Genomic DNA, 15,139 nt, shown 5'->3' with positions numbered 1-15,139 from the left:
GTTGTGAAGATTTTTTGGCGGTGTGTTTTGGGTCATTGTCCTGCTGGAAAATGAACCGTCACCCCAGTCTGAGGTCAAGAGCACTCTGAAGCAGGTTTCCATTTAGGATGTCTCTGTACACTGCTGCATTAATCTTTCCTCACAGCATGATGCTGCCACCACCATGCTTCACTGAAGGGATGGTAATAGCTTAACCCCAATTAAGCTGCTGAAACATCTCATGAATGATCAGTGGAAACAGAATGTACCTGAGCTCAGTTTAGAGCTTCATGGCAAAGGCTGTCAATACTTATGTACATGTGATTTTTTAGGTTGTTTTATATTTAATAAATTTGCGACAATTTTGAAAAATTCAATATATTTTTTTTTTCACATTGTCATTATGGAGTATTGTGTGTAGAATTTTGAGGAAATAAATGAATTTCATCCATTTTGTAATGAGACGGTAACATTAAAAAGTGGAAAAAGTGAAGAACATGCACTGTATATATTGTCATACAAATATTAATCTTTTTCTCTTTTCAATTTATAGACCAGCAAAAACTTGGACATGTCCATCAACGCATCAAACAATTTCAATCTGAACATCACATGGTCTGTTGGATCAACAGGTACTGATTAGGCTTTTCTATGAAATGTTTACTCTTTGTTGTTGGGTAATAATTTCTGCTTTTGTAATGGTAAACAAACATATTTGTTGAACAAATGAATTCAAAAAAAAGCCTTATTCATGCATTAAAAAACAGGCTGAAGGGCACAGAGGATATTGTGTCTGAAGACATGTTATTTAAAAAGATAGACTATTTTTAACTCCACACATCACTTTTGCCTCACTTGTAATGGAAAACTGAAAAAAGTAAGTGTTTAAACTTCAAATATGGTTTCACTGTGAAAATGTAGCTGCCAGCATACTTAAAGCATAATGTTAAAGATTTCAAAACTAAATCAATAAAAGAAAAGGTGCCGTTTAAATGATTTTAATAAGAATAATAATTAATTTAATCTAAAATGACAGCAAATAATTTTTTTTAATATTCCTAAAATAGTTCTATTTTAAATAAATGAGTTTTTTAAGTATCACAGTTGTCACAAAATATCACAGAGCACACTTATTTTCAGTATTGATTTTATTAAATGTTTTATTTGCACCAAATCAGCAAATTAAGAGATTTTTGAAGAATCTTGTGTCTTGATTAATGTCTCTGCCATTAAAAACATTAAGGGCCCTATCATACAACCGGTGCAGTAAGGAGCAAGAAATGTTTGGCATGATTTGCTGCTATTTTTAGACCAGTGCAACTGTAATTTTCACATTTTTAACCACGTTGTTTAAATAGCAAATCCATTTGCTCCACTTTGTGGACTCATGGGTGTTCCGGTCTAAAATAGAGGTGTGTAAAGGCGCATTGCTGTTGTGTTGCTTATTTGAAGTGCATTAGTTATGCGCCTATGTGGATTCAAATGCTTACACATTGCTTAATACACACAGGATGTACAGCAATACACAAATATCTTTACATACGATTAAAATATAAAAAATATATATTTACTGCATAAATATGAAAACTCCTACCTTCATGCCTCATCTCAGGGGGCTTTTTCAGTTTATTCATGACAATTTGCATTTGTAAAATGTCATTATTATTAGCAGTATTATTTATTATATGCATATTTATATTTGTTTTAGTAAAAACAAGTCTAGATTTGTCCATCTCTTGGGTTTTGGAGATGTATGCATCACCATATGGGGCATAGTAACAGAACCTGTGTTTGGATATAACTTTGTTTTTTGACCACACTTCATTATTATTGTTTATTTATTAGTTTGCTGGAAATTAAAACAGAATTTAGAAATAGTTTTGAAACAAATCTTTGCACTTAACAAACTAAATTAAATATATAAGCTACTTGATACCTTCAGTGGAGTGCATACAAAAGAGAAAATTAAAAGAGAAAGTAAAGAGGGCGAATAGAGGAGGCTGGTTCTTTGTCTGCAAATGCATTTTTAAAATGTACTAAATTAGAAAAGCAGACATTTTAAATGAATATCAATATTTTACATTATTGCTTTTGTTCTTTGTTTTTGATAAAATTGTTGAAACCTTGAGCAGAAGAAACTCTTTTAAAATCGTTAACTAAATTGTACCAACCCAAAGTTTCAACCAGCATGGTTGTATCAACGTTATTAATATCATAACAGCATAATATCATAATGGTTCTGACACATGGATGCTAATGCATTCTTGTTTGACCGCAGTGTTTTCCTGGGTTTGTTGGCCATTTTATAAAAGACAGGCACTCAAGGACGTCACCATTATCCTCTGTTGTTTGTGTCTGTAATCACCTTTTCGTCCAATAGTCACCAGCTCATTTTTTTAAATGTGACTTTGACATTCTCACTCCTCTTTAACAGGTTCGCCCCTCTCCTCCTCGACCTCCCTGCTTCCCTCAATTAATATTTGAAGTGGTGTCTTTCTGTTTAAAGGCACTCTCCCCTGAGAAGGGCTTCTAACAATAGTCTAGTGTGCGGCTCTGAATTCTGGGGCTGCGGCATCTTCAGGAGCACTGAACGATTTCAATTAAGATAAACATTGGCACGTAGTGGCATTTGGGTTGTCATTTTGAGGGCTTTGTTTCATAGTACTGGTTCGGAATGACGATTGGTGGGTCTTAAGTGTTCTAGAGGAGGACTTCAGAAAAGTTTCAAAAGTCCCGATAAAACAGGACAAAGCGTTCTTTTCTTTTCAGCCCTCCCAAGTCATTTATTGTTAGATTATGGTTATATACCTGCTACCCAATATGTTTAAAATAGATAATGAAATTGTCATGCTGAAAGGTTGATTTTAAAACTCATTTTCTCCCTGAATAAGAAATATCAACAAACAGCTAAACCAGTGCATTCGGTCAACATTGTTGATTACTGGTGCAATTCATTGCATTTGCAATGCTCTCGTTCACCCCTATTTTAATAGCTCAGAAAGCATTAAGTGACGGTCACACTACATTTTAACCATGAAATATTATTTTTTAGACCTAACAATAAATTTAGCAAATGATATGATGCCTTGCTTCTTTTTTTAAATTGAGTATATGAATGCAAAATCACAAAAAAATGCACCAAGAGGTCAGTTTATGACCTTTATGGGCAAACATTTTGGTTCTGGTTTAAATTTGTATATATAAGCGTATCTAAAAATGGAAGCTAATGAAGAATAAAGTGTAGCCTGAATGATATGGAACCAAATCAGTGCTTGTCCAATAGCATTCACTGAAAAGAAATAATACATTGAATTAACAACTGCTTGCATTTTAATGACTTGAATTATCATGGTTTGTATTTTTAGGTTCTAAAATTTAACATAGCTGTTTATTTAAGTTCTGAATATTTCAATCCAAACACATTTTCATACTTGATTTAGGCTGATTTATACTTCTGCGTCAAACACCGGCGTACACCTTCGTCAAACACCTTCGCCGTGGCTGTCGCCGTCACTGACGTGCACCTCTCAAAAATTGTAACTACACGTCGCAACATCGCGTAGCGCAAACTCTGTGATTGGTCAGCTTGGTAGCGCTGACAAGTCGGGGCGGGACCGAGAGCCACGCGAATGGCGCGAGCGATTGTTTACAAGTGTGGAGTCCAGTTAAGGAGCTCCGGATGGAAAGTTTTGTTTTGTTTACCTCATAGTTAAAGTTGTTGCAGGTCCGCCGGTTCCTGCCTCAAAATGAGCGAGTTTGAGCCACTTGTACATCCCGGAAGTGTTCAGGAAACGCAAAAAAGCAGCGAAGAAACTCGACACAGAGAAAGATTTACACCTCACTGCCAACTAGCGTTTCGGAAGTGTTAATGCAGACCAACAGAGACAGTGCGCAGAAGTATAAATGCACAGCCACGAGCGTTGCATGCGCCGTGGGTTACGCCGGTCACTTGATGCAGAAGTATAAATCAGGCTTTAAATTCAATACTTCATATTCAACTTGCAGATTTGACCTCCAAAATATTCCGTACTGTTGAAAAATACCATGTGTAACATTCCAAAGGCAATTTTCAGCTTATTTTATTTCAGTTCAAAAATTCGCTTTCATAAATTCAGTGGTTCAAAATCGACTGTTAAATTTCGACATTACACTCATGAGCGTCAGGAAAAGCAATAGATTGCATATATCAGATTCGATAGATTGCAGATAGTTTTTTCCCCTGCAGGGGATATGGTCCAGTTTAAAATTTTTAAACCAGTAATTAAGTGAGAAAAAAAGCTAATAACAGTACAAAAGTAGCATTTAGTCTTGAACTCTTGTAAGCCCACCAGTCCAAGCAGGGGCGAACCTGTGAATTTTTTTCCAAACTTTTAGGATACTGGTGATCAGATTTGCACAATCCATATGCACAACGCTTTGGCTTGTTTCCCTCATTCAAAAGCTTGACAGACCTCTAGCGCATAGCTATGGTTGCTAAGTCACGATAGGTGTACGGTGGTTTTCGGGTGTGATTTAGCAAAGAGTCAGTTGATTGATTAAGTTGTGTCAAATGGTATTTTATATATATATATATATATATATATATATATATATATATATATATATATATATATTTGCATTCATCTATTCATTTTTGATTTCTTCCTACAGCTGGGACCATCTCTGGAGAAGAGATTCCTATTGTGTCCAAGACCAACATCAAAGAGTACAGAGACAGTTTCTCTTGTGAAAAGTTCAGTTTTCACAGTAACCCAAACATCACATTCTATGTGTATGTCAGCAACTTCTCATGGCCAATCAAAATACAGGTAAGGACTCTTTTCCTCTGGTTTGTCAGCTATTGAGACTTCAAAATGCTTCTTTTTTACTTTTGGGTGACACGTGAATCATCCATCTCCTTTGTGAAATGGAAATCTACAAAAACAAATGTTTCTAAAACAGTGATACAGCGATATGAAAATCAATTATTCAGTTATGCACTGGGACAAGGGTGCATCTTATGGTCCATAAAATTGAATCAGCTCTTAAGTGGCAATGTGTTACATTGCCAGATGCCTAGACGACGAACATGAAATGACATTGCTGGAGTAATGTGTAGACTGATGCTATCTATCATGGAAAAACATTTACGTTGAATCTCCAAGGTGGAACATCACTCTTATTATGAACGATGGTTGCCGTCTTTATTGCCTGCAATCAAACAGAATAAGACAAATGCATTCGATTGCACAGGTAGTTTGGTTTTAGAAGGGAAAAAAAAACTTGTCTGGATGAAACCTCTAACCTATTTATATCTAAATCCATTTACAGCTTAACATTATTTAAATATATTAGGTCTTTCCAGCGTTTCTTAAAATGGTGAATATAGTCATGCTTAGATTTTATTCAACAAAAATGTATGACAGTAGCTTTGTTTCCATCCAAAGATGCAAATTAAACTTGTGCGCAAACAGGAATATTGCATAAAAGCCATGCGAATAAAGCAGCATTTCCATCCAAAGAGAACAAAATCGTCAACTGGTGGCAAAAATCAAAAGTAAAAATGGAATTTGCTGCGATAGGAGAAGCTGCGTGAAACTTTTTTTAATTTAATAAATTACTTGCGCCTCAGAGGGGACAGTATGTTGACATGCAATGAATGTGTGCTGATGTTTGAAGGCCTGAGATGCAGAGCACAGACGCCTTGATTCTGGAGGTAATTAATTATATGACACTAATACTAAATGATTACAGCATTTTTGAATGGCCAAAATAACATTTTCATGTTTACAATGTGGTCAGCCTGCTGGTTTGTCCATTCTTACTAATTTTTATCATTACAGTTTTTTTTAATGTGCATACTGGAATTTATTTGGTAAAAGTGTTTCCATAAGAGTTTATGCACAGTTTTTCTCATCGAATAAAAAATTATCTGCTTATGTTTTTTATGTGCATTTTCAAAACTTACAGTATTTGCATCATTCCATTAATCGTTTTTTTATATCCAAAATCTTCATAAAAACAGGTGGATGGAAACAAAGCTATTGATGTAACAGTAGACACATTTATAATTGTTTCTATTTCTAATAATGCTCCTTTGAACAAGGAATTTTGAAAGAAATATACCATGGTTTCCTCAAAAAATAGTAAAGGGCACAACTGTTTTTACAATGCTTTCTTAATAATCATGTGACACTGAAGACTGGAGTAGTGGCTGCTGAATCTTCTGTCATCAAAAGATTAAATTGCATTTCAAAATATATTTAAATACAAAACAGCTAGTTTAAATTCTAATGTTTGCCAATTTTACTGTATATTTGATTGTTAATGCAGTCTCTGTAAATAAGCTTGAAGTCAACCTTGAGAACTAAAGAAGCACGAAAAAAAAACAACTTTAGCCTGAAACCAAAAATTCTGTATGCACTTGGCTGAAAACCAAAACTGTTAACGCTTTGTAATAATTATTTATTATTTTATTTATTTATCTTTTAATAAGGTAGTTTTATAAGACTTTTAAAATTGAACTTAGTAACCTATTACACTGATTTTTTTATACAATATAACCACATTTTATTACGAGTAAAATTTCACTGATCGAATCAAAATATATCATTTTAAAAATGTTGTCATGACAGCACAGTTAATGTTGTTGGTGTATGATTTACTTTTCTGGTGAGTATGTGCAGAATCAGAAAGAGCTTTATGCTACTACAGTGCAACAGAATGACAGAGACATATATATATATATATATATATATACGTGAGGTCAGAAAACACTACGAAGCTTTCAGTTAAAATAAACACAGTTTCTATAGTTATAGCCTACTTTATTTAGAGATAAAGGTATATGGCTCTGCATATAATCACTCTATCTTGCTGGAGTTTATAGCCGTTTCGCTTTACTTCAGGACGCATTAACACCGCTCTGATGGTCTAATCGTTGTTTTAAGTTATCCAGAGCTGTATGAATATACAAATCTTGAATATCACAATAGTATTAAATATTACAATTGTAACAACACAGACAGCAACACTTTTGCACAATCGATACCCAGCTGATTCAGTCGTTTATCTGGATCTGCGTAATAAACGCAACAAATAGGCTTTACTTTTTATTTTACAGCTTAAAGCATGTACGCAGATTAATGCAATATCATATTTAAACAAACTGTTTACAAAAAGTCTACATATGCGCGCGTGTTGTTGTCTTTTCATCAGGCAGCGCTCGCACTTGAACCGCGAGGGAGAGAGAGGAAACCATAGGCTATATCAGGACATAATCTTTAAAATAAGGATTTCTATTAAAATGTAAAAGGTTTTGTGATTATAATAATAACAGCGGGGCATTAAATAAATGCATATTTTCCGTGGAGCAAGCAATTTGAGGAAGTCTGCGATTTTTATTTGACGGAAGAAATAAACATATGATTGGAAAAAAAGCCCATGTTGGTTATTAAAAAGAATCAGTCAGTGTTTTCGTTTTGTAAAATAAATTAATTATTTAAGTGAAAATAATTTAGGGCAGTCCTATTTATTTTATTCATTTTATTTAGATTATTCTGCTCTTCTGTGCTAAACACTGCAGGTGCGTGAAGATGCTCTGTTTTTCTGTTCCGCTATTAATATATAAAAATAAATCAGTATTTTAAAATGCAATATTTAATGTGTCATACACAAAATAGACACGTCAATTTGTTTAATATAAAATTAATAGTAATCTGACCAGTTAACCCTTAATAACCGATTAATGAGCGGCAGTTGTCGGTTAGCAAAATTAACGAAATGAGCATCCCTAGCTATTTAATTTACTTTTTCTATGCAAGAGAACTTGATTGAAAAATAATTTTCAACATGCTTGAACCATCTAAACAATGGAGTTTAGTTTGGTTTTTCAACAGTATTTTGTTACAAACAAAACAGAAGTGATATAGCTTTGGCTATTTATTTATTTTATATATGGCTATTTATATTGTTAATAATTTGCATAGTTAATATTGTTCTTTGATGTTTAGTTTATAAAGATTTTTCAAATGTTATTTAATTAAAAATAGTTTTAAAAATCTTTTTTTTTCCCCCACACGAAAAAAATAAAATAAAAAATCGTGATACGAATCGAATCGTGGGTCAAAAATCGTGATACGAACCGAATCGTGGGTTTGGTGTATCGTTACAGCCCTAATATATATATATATATATATATATATATATATATATATATATATATATATATATATATATATATATATATATATATATATATATATATTAAAAATAGAAGCAAATATACAAATTGACAAGTGTATGTACAGATATATTACTGTATACAACATTATATGTGCAGCTGTTATACAGTATATGCATAAACAAGTATATCTGTACATGAGCGCAATACCACAATATCCTAATTTAAACTCTGTTGGTCTCCCTTGCACAAGCTAGTCAGCATGAAACCAGCCTCACACCATACAGTTACCACAACAGTGCAGTAGCCTTTTTTTCAGCTCATATTTTGACATCAGATGATAACTTTCAGTGGCCAAAAATTTGATGCATTCCAACTGAGAACAAATTAAGTGATTATCTAAGTAAATAAGTAACTAATCACAACTAATCAATGATACAAAGTTTATTTTGCAATTTTTTTCTACTCAGTTTCTGTTAAAAATAAATTCTACTTATCATGAAACGGTAAATATCTACAACAAACAACTAAAGCAATAATAAACATGGTTAAATAAAGGGTTTCTGAGGGGTCTTAAAAAGTCTTAAAATGTCTTTAATCTCAAAATATAAGTTTTAGGCCCTAAAAAGTCTTACATTTACTGAAATATTGTGTTGTCAGTCTTAAATCTTTTTTTAAACTGGTATTAATTTTCCTTTGTTCATGTTTTGCTACCCAATCTGGTCATTACCACCCATACAATCACCAACAATCCATCTCAATAAAACTTTTTTATTTAAAAAGGTCATTTTTAACTCTATTTATCGTAATGGTTTAATTATTTTACTTAAAATAACATTTGTTTAGAAGTGCTCAATGTATTTACTGCTGAGGACACCGACCTGGACAGGTTGTTGTGCATATATTTAGTTTATTCTAGTTTTTAAAACTTTTAAAACATTTGTTCTATTTTTTTTTTTTTTTAAAGAAAGTTTATGGTAGAAAAAAGTGTATGCATACAAGTAGAGCTTGCTTGTTTTTGCACAATATTTAAATATTTTGCTTTATAAATAATTTGATTATTAAATTATTATTGTATTATCAAATGTATTTAATTAAAACAATTTTTTGACAGGGCAAATAAAAAAAAAACTTTTCCATCTTCGGCCATTTAAAAAGTTTTTTTTTTAGCAATTAGCCCTTTATGAGTCTAAAATTTTATTCATAATGGTCTTAACAATGTCTTAAAAACTCTTGAATTTAACTTACTTAACGAATTTACAGTTTTAAACAAATTATTTCAGGCTAGTTTGAGGTTAAGTTTGTTATATAACTGAATTTTTTAAGATCTTTCCCTGAATTAATATAATCCCTGGAGAAATAGCATTTACTTGACCACAAAATCATTTTAATTAGCATCTTGGTTTGTGATCATTGAGACTTGTTTATGTGTGTGCTGGAAGCTTTAGCCAACGCTCTGCAACAGAGACTCATCCACCCTGACAGTCCCCTCTCATTGTGAACACTGCTCTGATCGTTCTGCCCCAGGCTCGATGACATCAACACTGTGCTATATGGGTGTATGGTTGGCCCTAATCAAGACCGCACCGTGGAACAGTTAGTTTCCCAGAACTGTGAATTAGACATAGATTTGTTTAGGCATTATGAACTCACACCTCAGCTGTGACTCTGGTCTTAACGACATAATATTCCGGTGTGAAATGCCATCACTTAGACTGGTCATGACAAGTTGACACCATCACAGAACATATGTAACCTCATCATTACCCTTCGGTGAGCTTCCCTAACAGGGATAGTTGACCCATAAATAAATATTTGCTTTTAATTTACTCACCTCCAGGCTATCCAATATATAGCTGAAACTGTGTGATTCGTAAAATGTAAGTGGACAGTTATTGGTACATTGGAATTTAGGATAAAATAAAAAACATTTAGTGTGTTAAAGATTTTGCTACTCTTCAGAAAAAGGAAAAACAGCAGGGTTTTTTCCCTGTTTTCTGATGTCAGGAAGCACTAATTTCATATTTGTTTTGCCTTTTTTATTACATAGACAGCTGTTGTTTTAATACACGTTTTATTAAAAGCCAAGTTTTGTCATTGGTGCATGTTTATTTATTCTCAAATTGGTAAAAGGACAGTGTAATTCTGAAGCAATATGTATGATTAGTTGTATTTTATGGTGATAATTATTACTTATTTGATGTAGCTATGCTTTTGTCATTTGTATTAATTTAGCTTTGTTTTTATTTTAGCTTTAGTTTCATTCATTTGACTAAAGTCTAATTAAATGCTACTTAAATTCAGGGTAAACCGTTTGAATGGATTTGTTAAATGGTTGTCCTTAAATTCATTTGCTTCATCTTACTCCAGTTAGTTGCCAAGGCAACATTTCTAATCAAGTTTTCCATATAATATTTATAATTCATTTAAGCTTAATTTTAAGTAGTATCAGTTTTAGTCACTAGTAACAGCAGTGTTTGGGATTGAGCTTTAAATGGTTATTGTCCAAGGCAATTGCTATTTCTTGCCTATTTATACAAGAGATTTAATTGAACAATCAGCTTAATATGACCAAATATAATTCTGACTGGGTGATTAGAACTCTTCTTCAAATTATCTGTGTGCATATTGTCTTAAGTAACATTAAGTTAAAATTATACAAAGTGAATCCATTTGTAAATGAAAGAAATAATTATCAATTTGCAGTGCTTAATTTGTAAATGAATAATTCCCAGAACAAAACCAGGAAATAACATTTTTTGTGACCGACGTCCAACACCCAATTTTATTTTTCCCGGTACATGACATCATTAAACGGTGATAGAGCAAAAAAAGAGCATCATGCTTCTGAACGGTCTTTAATTATTTTCTGCCATTTAATGTTATAGGTTAGTCATGGTTAATAAAAACATGTACAGTAGAAGTCAGAATTATTAAATACCCTGAATTATTAGCTGTTTATTTTTTCTCCTAATTTCTATTTATTGGAGAGAAGATTTTTTTCAACACATTTCTAAACGTAAGTTTGAATAACTCATTTCTAATAACTGATTTATTTTATCTTTGCCATGATGACAGTAAATAATATTTGACTAGACACTACCTCAGACACTAGAAACTAGATGCTATACAGCTTAAAGTGACATTTAAAGGGACATCTCCCAATTCTTTCTCCCATTCTTCCTTAAAACATTTTGTGGAGGGGGAAGTAACGGATTGTAGTTGTTCAAAAATTATTGATAATGTTTGTTTGTTTTTTACTACCTTTACATGTTAATTGTTAAATATGTTAAATTTGAAATAAAAGCATTGTCATGCGTATAGACAGGGTGCGTTAGTCTGTCTGCTTATGTCATTGTTAGTTGGTGCACAATGGGTAATATTTGCTCTCCCGTCTCTAAAGGAAAAAAGTAATAACCTTCAGTACTGGTAGTAAAACATATTAGAGCGAATATGATGAACACTTATAGCGGCTCTTTAGAGAATTCAGTGTTGAACAGGTTTTCTATGCCTAGCGGAGCTATTTATTAAAAAATCCAGCACAATAAAGGAAGATTTCATCTGGTCGATATCCATATGGTTTATAAAGATAACCAGCACAAATCCTCTCAACCTTTCTGTCGTTCATTACCGTTCACCAGCTGTGCACCGAGACGCTCTGATACTGCCTGTCATTTGTTGTCGGGACTATCTCCAACAGCGAGAATACACCAAATATTGATCTGCATTCATTCCTCTGTTCCTCCATCACGTATGAGATGAGTTCCTCTGATAAGGTTCATTTATTTACGCGCTCTCGCAGACCTTCATCTCAGTTGAGCCGTGTTCAAGCAGTAATAGTTTTCTATTAGATTTCCCAAAAGCAGAGTCACTTATTTACCATGGAGGTGCATCATTAAATCAAATAGACCCCCGTGACACGGCGAGCTAGCTCTCCTCTGATGTTTATGATCAGAAAGTGTGATCAGCATTTATTAGCTTACTGAGGAAATTGGGTCCGTGAAAAGCATGCACACATATGAAGACCCCGACCACCTCTGAAAGCATCAGATATTAGATATGGAGAACTCAAGTGCTCTCGTTGTGCATGAAACCCAATCTGGCAAAACATTACTGCTGCTTAACTGTCTCAGTGTCTCATGGGTCAGTGTGAGGTCAGCCGGGATGAACTAGATGAATAAGCTGGATCTGTTTCAGGGTTTTTATGTAACAATCCACAATGTTACAATCCACAAATAAAACATCTCACTGAACATAATTAAATATAAAGTTTTTTTTTGTTCAAAATAATTAATTGCAGTGGATTTGTTGGTAGTCATGGTGCAGTAAATATGTTGGTGCAAAACTTAGCATGATTACGGTGTACATGATAGCAGGTAGTCTAAGTCTACACATGCACTACATCAGAACTTAATGTTGAGTAATGCTGCGCAAAGATTAATCGTGATCCAATATATATATATATATATATATATATATATATATATATATATATATATATATATATATATATATATATATATTAAAATGGCTCATTTGAATTCTGCATTCAGAATATGTGTGCTACCCAAATAACAAGTTTTTGAGAACTGGTTTCTCAAGCCAGGTGGCGCAATGGCGCATTAGTCCAGGGGCTCATCTCCTGTTTCCAAATGCTTCACAAACTGCTTGTGAAACTGTTCTAATTGGTGATGAAAATAAATTATGTCCAATAAGATGCACTTGTGTTTCCTAACTGTTTATTCAGTTAAACATGAATTTTGAACTGTAGGCCTACATAAGCTCGAGAGTGTTTTTTTTTTTTTTTGATCACCTTAATAATTGAACTAAACAGAAATGGAATTAAGACGTGGAGTATGCATAAATTAGTGGATAAATTAAAGTAAACACTGCAATCAAGTTATTACCGTCATGTAGGAATTTTAGCCATATTTTCTAAAAAGATCCACACCCACGGCTGTCAGTAAAGGGCCGTACACACACACATACACACATTGCGAAATGATGTTTTTTTTTCTTTCCATTTTGCGTGCCTTATTAAATTTCATAACACTTTCACTAGTCCTCACCCCTGATTTGCATCTAATACCCCAGTTTGTCACAGCAGCATGAATGAAATGTTCAAGAAGTAAAGTGAAACTGCCGAACTGCAGTTAAAGTCAGGCTGCAGGCATCCTGCTGATTTAATTCAGAGAGGCACTTTTTTGTCAGAGGCTCACCGGTCAGGTATACATCCACGCTAAGCTATCAAGGTGAAAGTCACCATAGCTTGCGTAGAATAGACCCAGCTCCCAAACCAGCATCATGCATATGTTTTACGCAGCGGATGCCCTTCCAGCTGGAACCCATCTCTGGGAAACATCCATACACACTCATACACTACGGACAATTTTTAGCCTACCCAATTTACCTGTACCAGATGTTTTGGACTATAGGGGAAACCGGAGCACCCGGAAGAAACACACGCGATTGATGGAGAACATGCAAACTCCACACAAATACACCAACTGACACAGCTAAGGCTTGAACCAGTGACTTTCCTGCTGTGAGGCGACAGCGCTACTGCGTCGCCTATATATATATATATATATATATATATATATATATATATATATATATATATATATATATATATATATATATATATATATATATTTATATACCGAGCTTGATGGTTTTCTGATAGTTTCTCTCTTTCCTCTGTGTCTGAAATGCTCGTTAAGGAAATGTTCCTGACGTTCATGTCCAGATCTCGGATGCTATTTATTGCTTATTCCACAATATGATGAGCAATAACTATGCAGTCTAGTTAAAGTCCTATCAATTTATACAATGAGCTAATGGATGGTGATTAATGAAAAAAGGAACAACTGTGATAAAAGGGATTCTTTCAGTTGGAATATCTAGGTTTATTAATGTTCACATTAGTGTTATCACTGCGCAGCCCTAATTTGACTCTGGCAGCTGATTTATGTAGGAATAGTTTGATTTGAGAATCTATAAAAGTTAAAAAACGACATGGGTTGCTGAAAAGCACAGAGGAAGGGCAGTGGAGATAATGATGGTAGACCAGCAAGTGCTGAAAGTCTCTTAACGTTGTACCTAAGGATGCAAGATATCACAAAATTCCACAATTGTTATTTAAATTATCACTCAATTAATCAATTAAACCCTTAACATTTCTGGATTCCTCTAACTAATGACTCAACGTACCATGTGTAGCATAAATGTCCTTAAAGTGTTAAAGGCTCATTTAGTTATAGGCACACTTCATCCGGTTTGATGTTATATTAACACTGCTATAGCCAAATCTACCAGTTCACTTATATTATATGTTAATACATTCATATTATTGATTAATGCACAATGGATGTGACACAACACACAACACAGCACAGCAACCCCAGACCTTAAACTGATTCTCTGTTCTGTTTTTCCAAACACAATAATGGAGGGTTTTTTTAAATTTGAATGTGTGCTTACTTCATTTTTTCCTGGCATCTCTTGTTTACATTTTGTGTGCAGGCTGCAAGCTTTTCAAAACTATATTTGTTAATGTCACTAGTTGTAGCTTTAGCCACTACACAAACTCTGTCAGCCCATACAGATGATTGAACTTAAAAAAATATGGAAAGTCTTTGCCCTAAAAAGCTAATTTCGTCTTGTTGAAAAAAATTATGCTTTTTAAGTTTATTGTAATGTGTCAAAAATGAACATAAACCTAACATTAAACAGCCTAATCTTACATGTAGTTTTTACATATTTTGTTTAATAAAGGAAATCAAGGTATGTTTTTTTTTATTTTTTATACAGTATGAAATCACACTCGCAGTGACCAGCAGAGATTATAAAATGTGCACTGTATCCTCTGGTGACGTAAGTTCAAAGAGTCAGTCATGTTTTCTTGCACATCGTTCCTTTGACAACAGACTAGAATAAGCTCTGTTAAGTACATTCAATTTAAACATTTTAATAGAATAAAAAATGTCATGCAAATTG

The 15,139-nt window shown here is 33.5% G+C and overlaps 1 protein-coding gene across 1 annotated transcript in view; it reads left to right on the top strand.

Annotated features, from left to right (window-relative positions):
• The window catches only part of atrnl1b (attractin-like 1b), a 172,790-nt gene that overhangs the window by 88,018 nt on the left and 69,633 nt on the right, over window positions 1-15,139 (top strand). The window contains exons 23-24 of the mRNA XM_692563.11: window positions 533-611; window positions 4,630-4,787. Coding sequence (XP_697655.5) covers window positions 533-611; window positions 4,630-4,787 — 237 coding nt within the window. The remainder of the gene's footprint in view (window positions 1-532; window positions 612-4,629; window positions 4,788-15,139) is intronic.

The sequence above is a fragment of the Danio rerio genome, chromosome 12 (genome assembly GCF_049306965.1).
Source record: "Danio rerio strain Tuebingen ecotype United States chromosome 12, GRCz12tu, whole genome shotgun sequence".
Classification (NCBI taxonomy): Eukaryota; Metazoa; Chordata; class Actinopteri; order Cypriniformes; family Danionidae; genus Danio; species Danio rerio.
The sequence above is the reverse complement of the archived record's forward strand: the minus strand, read 5'-3'. Positions and strand labels throughout refer to the sequence as shown.